The 6,926-nt window shown below is 30.2% G+C and overlaps 1 protein-coding gene across 3 annotated transcripts in view; it reads right to left on the reverse strand.

Moving 5' to 3' along the window:
* Window positions 1-1,210: 1,210 nt before the first annotated feature.
* LOC106466379 (CAP-Gly domain-containing linker protein 1-like) overlaps window positions 1,211-6,926 on the reverse strand; it is a 104,456-nt gene continuing 98,740 nt past the window's right edge. For all 3 annotated transcript variants that reach the window (XM_022394372.1, XM_022394371.1, XM_013926659.2), the window contains exons 23-24: window positions 5,886-5,998; window positions 1,211-4,733 (exon numbers count right to left, since the gene is read on the reverse strand). In XM_022394372.1, the coding sequence (XP_022250080.1) occupies window positions 4,514-4,733; window positions 5,886-5,998 (333 nt within the window). In that variant the 3' untranslated portion in view covers window positions 1,211-4,513. The remainder of the gene's footprint in view (window positions 4,734-5,885; window positions 5,999-6,926) is intronic.

The following is a 6,926-nucleotide window of genomic DNA, read 5'->3' on the forward strand; positions in this document are numbered from 1 at the left end:
ATTCTAGCGTTGTAAGTCCGCAGACATCCCGCTGTAAATAATTAAGGAGAATACGAAACAAATACCATTCAAAAGTGATTATTAATCATGTTTGAGTTAAACTCTCGTGTAATTCTTCAATATCGTCATCTATTATGCTAAAGAATCGTCAAAATGACGACATATGAAAAACTCGCTTCCTTTATCGTTATCCCTACTTTAAGTTTCATGTTATATTTTCTAAAAACTCTCTCTCGATAAAAAAAACAACGCACAAATGAAAAATATCCCATTTATGATAGTTTGATCAATTGCATAAAAAAAGATTTTATTCAAAGAATGCGAGCAAACTTTCTAATTCTAAAACTATAAACCTAAGTACCACAAATTTAAATTTTTAGTTCACCGAGATTGTGACCTAGAGACACCTTCATGTTTGTAATACACATTTGAAAATGAATAAATTTAGTTAAACACTTACACGTCTTTTTTACTACAACAAAACTACGTGAAAGCAACATTTTATTGTTCTATTTTTCCATTGTCAGCAATTCGATTGCTGCGTAGCTACAAGTTTGATACGTACAGGGAAAATTTTATTGTTGCTTCGTATTCACTCAATTATTGTTAATAATTAACAGTGTGATTAAAACTAAAATACCTTATGATAAGTTACGAACTCCAGCGTTAATTTTCAGGTTCATACATCGTGCTTGAGATATTTTATTTGGTCTCTGTTGCGTTGCATGAAAATGGCTTTAAATAATCCATACTTCCTCTGTATCACTAATAATTTTCACTCTTTGTTTCATGTTATTAAAGTAGCAGAGACCCGCAAAAATATTTGCGGCCAAATTAGTATCTTTATTGCAACAGTACTTCTTTTAATACAGGATTTTTAGAATAATACAAAAGAATTCTAATCACAGACACTGAAATCTATAAGCCCACTTGTCTTGGTCTTAATATTAGTTAGGCCTTTATTCGATAAAGAGATAAATTAACACTGTAACTTGTGTACGTTTTTTGTTTTAGTTCAGTTTGGGCTAAACCTTACCGCACTTATTCCATCTTCAGCAAAATCTGAAAATTGTGTTACTCCAAAACATTTGAACCATGTAAATAAAATGTTTTATCAACCGTCTTCATCTTCATTATTAAACTTCAGTTTCCCCATCATAAATAACTGTAAGTTTGTCTGTTCAAATAATATTTCCTCAAAACACTTATGCTCACATCAGAATAATTCTAATTTTATTCAGAACTGCCAAATCTTTACAGTAAGATAAGTTCTTCTGTTCTTTCATAGTTCAATTCCTTATAAACATTACTAATTCTTCTGGAATTCAAGCAAAACAAATGTCAACAAAAAAAAATAACACCCCAATTAAAAAATATTTAATAATGACAAAGCTATACAAAAAATATAATTAGCAACTGAAAAACTAGAGTATCATTTTTTTGTATCAATATACCAATAATTAGAAGTTAATACTTAACTTATTTTTCAGTTTCATGTTAGTCTATTAGTATTGTAAAGTTAAACTCTTGTTTGACACATCAACATATTGTACACCTTGGAAACCTGTTCTTTGAATGAAACAAAACCTACAATTTCATGTTACCTTCCTCATCTTAATATTTTACATTGTTTACAGCTATATGAGAATTCCATAACAGCTCAATTAAAAAGCATACAACCATTTGTTTAGAAAATAAAAAATAAACATTTTGTAATAAATGTGGATAATAAACCCGTTTTAAAAATGTTAAGGTGGTATATCTAGTTAAATTACTCAAATATTAAGTTATCTTCAAGTGTGGGTTAACAATTCCCAAACTCTGCAAAATATGAATCAACCAAGTTATAAATATTTTTACAAGCTGCACTGACACACACTTTTACTCTTTAAATAATACATATAGTAATTAGATAATACAGAAATTTCTAACAACAAAAACATTCCATATAAAATATCAAAAGCAATAATGTTGATGGTGGAAAGATTTTCATATCACTGTAATTTAGTTGTCAAAAGTGGACCTTCTTCCAAAGAGACCAATACCTTATATCTTAGATATACAACAATTTCTTAAATACTACATTTTACAGGGTTACGACATGAAGACCAGCTACATTCTAAAGTAATTCTAGTTCTAATATCTCATTTTCAGATCTTTTACCAATATCTGTTAAGATGTGTTCAAGTTAAAAAAGCTGTTCTATAGGCCTAATATCAATATTCTCCTTGACTTCTATGTCCTCATGATTATCACCGTTTACTGTTGTATTTTCTCAGTTGCATGTTGTGACAGCACCAAAATCAACATTGAAATCATCCTAGTGTTTTCTCATTACTGCTATTACAACATGGTACCTACAGTATCAATGTCTGAAGAAACTACAAACCAACATAGGCTTCTGTTGTAATAAGTATACATGTTGGAGTTATCAAGAAAATTCACTGTCACCAACCATGATTGTTATTATTAAAAAAGTATCACCTTTAACTTTTCTAATTACTCAAGTTTTTATATAATTAAATAATTTCAAGCATTTATTTTAAAAATGTTATTAGCTACAAGTTGCCTAATTAATTAAAGTAGTTTAACTTAAACACTAACAACTACATGGTCTTCCATGACTACTATGTTTCAAGACTAGTGCAATCTCCAACTATAACACAATTCTCAAAGTCTAGAATACAAGGTAATTGTTCTGTATCAGTGTATAGCTTTCCAGTTAAGTGGATTCTTTGTTACATAGAATTAGGGGAACCATACTTGCTGCTATTATCCTTAAAACTTCTTGGCGAATTTTCAAAACATTTAAGATGTTTACAACAATTTAAGCATTAGTTTATGATGCTACAAGATTAAACAAGTGAAAAGGAAGAGCAGATTTTTGCCCGTTGTATTTTTACTTCTTTACACATTTGCTCGAGATGCTACAAGACTTAACAAATGATAAGGAAGAGCAGATCTTCTCTGACTGGTTCCACAAGTTGGTTTTATATTCAGAAATGTAAATACAAGATAGAGATTAAAAAAAAAGTGAAAACAGTTTTGTATTAATGAGAGAATAAAAACTTTTTCTTTAAAGATCATTCACAAATGAAATTTTATTCTTTATATTCTGTTATGATTTTAAACAGATAATGTTTTAACATAAATTTTGTAACTTTAATAATTTAAGATCAGCAAACAAGTCAGATTTTTCTATATAAAGATTCTTGTCTTAATCTCAGATTCTTAAAGCCAATACTTAAGAAAAGTCTTTAAGAATTTTATTCAGAAGCTACCAAATCAGAATAATTATCTTCAATCTTCTTTTTCAACCTAAAACTAGATCTCTGCTACCTTGTGGTTAGGCAATGTAAAATAATTTGAATATAGAATACTATAAAAGAAAGACTGCATGTTTTATTAAACTGCATGTAGCATCTTCTGTACTTGTATTTCATGTAAATTCTATACATTTAAAGATGAAAGCCTGCACAAGTAAGCAGTTTATGACTGGATAGTTTCTACCAATAAGTTTATTTAAATACTAACAATCATACAACAATGTGTGTTCACCACAGAAGCATTTTACATACTAACAATAATGCAACAATATGAGAGTTCACCACAGGAGCATTTTACATACTAACAATAATGCAACAATGAGAGTTCACCACAGAAGCCTTTAAATACTAACAATCAAGCAACGACTTTTTACCTCAGAAGCCATTAAATACTAGCATTCAAACAACATGTATTTATAGAATCTAGCATTACAGATTTAAAAATAAAGGTATTTGCATTAGTTTTTATTATTCCTACAAGCACCAAATGAATACATGCAATATACAAGTTAAATCACACTCATAGTAAGTATCCACGTTATCCTGAAAAGACTACAGAATTCCTGTTTCTGAGCAATTAACAAACACCACACGGTGTATGGAAGGACAAAGTGTGCAGCCAAGCCTCACTTTCAAGTACCACTGTTTACTTTTCGATGGCAGTCTTTTGTCCATATGATAAGAATAAAGAGAATAACTGAGTATTACAGATGTTTAATAATAATAAACATCAATATAACTTATACAGATACAGAGAAGAGCAAGAAAGTATTTTATTGGTTCTTAATCACATTTTCCTTGTTGTAAAAGTTTTAATTATCTTTTATTTCAAATACTTTTACACCTGTATGTATATATTACTATCATAACAAGTCTTAAGACAACTTAAGAACAAGCCAAAACGTGTCTAGTAAGTTTTCGTTAGATTACCAATCTGGTTATCAGTCCTAGTTTCGGTATTAACCTTCACAGCCACTATTGTAGAGAACTCGAGGTAAACCTTTCAAATATATTATTATGTTCTTTAAATCAAATGCTTGATTTTTTCTTCATACACCTACTGAAAAATTCTCATTTGTTTAGTACAATTCATATATCACATAGACACAGACAGCTGACAAGCTAAAATTATCAAAAGGCATAAAACACTTCATGCCAGTAGACAGAGAGACACTACTAACTCCAAACTAAAAGGTTTCATTATCATCACATTCTGCAGACCAATGTCCAAACACTCCACAACTATCACAATAAGGCCGTTCTTGCAGTCTCTTGCCATGATGATGAGTGTGTTGGAATTCTTCCTCTTCTGCTGCTTGCTGTGGACAATCTTCTGTGTCGTGGAGGTCAAACATTTCACATATATCACAGAACAGACGTGGAGCAAGGACTGTTTTAACTCCATTCCTAACACGCAAGAAATTAAGCAGAAAAATGAAATTATGCAAGAATTAAATTATATTCCATATTCTAAAGCCATAAAACAAGCCAAACACCTTGAATGAAACTAGTAAGTTACTGATGTGCACATCTCAGTGAAAACTCGTAAAACAAGCCAAACACCTTGAATGAAACTAATAAGTTACTGATGTGCACATCTCAGTGAAAACTCGTAAAACAAGCCAAACACCTTGAATGAAACTAGTAAGTTACTGATGTGCACATCTCAGTGAAAACTCGTGACAAATTTCTTGCAAGTAAATTCTAAATTACACACACAAAACATTCTAGTGTTAAAAAGAATTTGTCTTTACAGTACTCTGACAAACTTGTTTGTCCCAATTTGATATGTTTATAATATACTTAATTCAGATCTGTATATGCACAAATAAAATTGCCTTACATAAATAATACATCAGAAATTGCTTAAAATTTGACAACAAAAAGTAACAGTAAATTCAATTAGGTTGAGCTTTATATCTTATGTAAAAACCTATGAAACTTAAGTATTAGTTTATGTATTACTTTTGAAAACAGAGAAATACATATCTAATGTTGAGACCTATAAAATTGAAGGAAATATTTACATCAGCTGAGAATTTCATGTGTGTGTGTGGTTGGAGGAGAAGGGAGGGCCCTAAAATTCTGTCAAAATTTGTCTTTAGGTTGTATACTGTGTATTATAACTAAATGTAATTAAAACTAAGACTAATTAATATAACACTTGTTACTAGCTAGAGTTGATAAATCAAGAAAAATAATTAAATTGTATTCAGATACCAGAAATATATATTCATTTCTTTCTTGAGTTAGCTACATGCACATAAAAAAACTGGGGTGTAATACTACTAAACTTCAGGAAATGGTTTAGAATCTAGTAATTTTGACTTCAGAATGTGACAAGGAATAAGAGACAGGACATTGCACTTAGAATATTATCAGATATATTCAATGAAAAATAACTAAAAACCTATAAAAATAGCATTGTTTTGCTTAATTGTAACATATTTATAAAGTAATCTTACAATCACTGAATTACTGGTGTAAAGTGTCCCGCATACAACTACACTCTACATCAGTTGAGGGAGTTACATATATATCAGCCATAAGTGAACTTACAAATTTAAATCCCCACTATCAAAGCTTTCTCCACTCTCCAAGATCTCTATCCTTGATTTCAGCTCATCATTCTTCCGCTGCATATCGACAATCACAGAATTTAAAAACTCAATCTGAAAGAAACACATGCGTATTAGTAGGCGCTAAGTGTTTACATAGAAAAATTTAAGTTCTATAGGAACCAGTAAGAGTGATGTGATATTGTACTTAATCTTTCTCCGTAGACAGGGAGAGAGAGAAGTCCATGATCATGTACAAATGGTAAATAAGAAGAGGAAAAAATAAAAACAGCAGATGGGATAAGTTGTTAGGCAAAAAGAAAAATTACTATAAGTTTAAAAACAAGTATAGAATGGAGTACATTTTTTTTTTTACCGAATAACCTACACAGAAATTTCATAAATAGAAAAATAATGTTGGCGAAAGGCCAGGTTAAAAGACAATTGGAGAAATAAAAACAGAGTAATTTAGGAGTTTTTACACTTAAAAGTACAGTGAAAACTGCCAAAGATGTTTTCTACACCTTTTATGTGGGGGTAAGTTAGCAAATCGGATGGAAGAAAGAAGAGGGTTGTTACAAATGGAGTTCAGTCAAACTGGATTAATGTTATAAGTGGGGTAGCTCAGGGCTCAGTGTTAAGACCTTTTCTCTTTTTGATTTACATCAATGACATAGATGAAGGAATAATCAATAAATTACTTAAATTTGCAGATTATATTAAGGTCTTTGGTGTTGCTAGCTGTGAAGAGGATGCTGCTGATTTACGAAAGGATTTAGATCATCTAATGAATTGGGCAAATAAATGGCACATGGGTTTTAATTATAATAAATGCAAAATAATGCATGTGGGTTATCATAATTTGAATTATAATTTTGGTGAGAATTATCTTAACAGTGTTATGAAGAAAAGGGATATTGGTGTAATATTTGATCAGTCTTTAAAGCCATCCAAGCAGTGTGCTGTTTATCGTGGTAGGGTAAATAGGATTTTAGGTTGTATCTATAGAAATATTGAATACAAGTCTAAAGATTTTATACTT

Source organism: Limulus polyphemus, unplaced genomic scaffold (genome assembly GCF_000517525.1).
Source record: "Limulus polyphemus unplaced genomic scaffold, Limulus_polyphemus-2.1.2 Scaffold2241, whole genome shotgun sequence".
Taxonomy (NCBI): domain Eukaryota; kingdom Metazoa; phylum Arthropoda; class Merostomata; order Xiphosura; family Limulidae; genus Limulus; species Limulus polyphemus.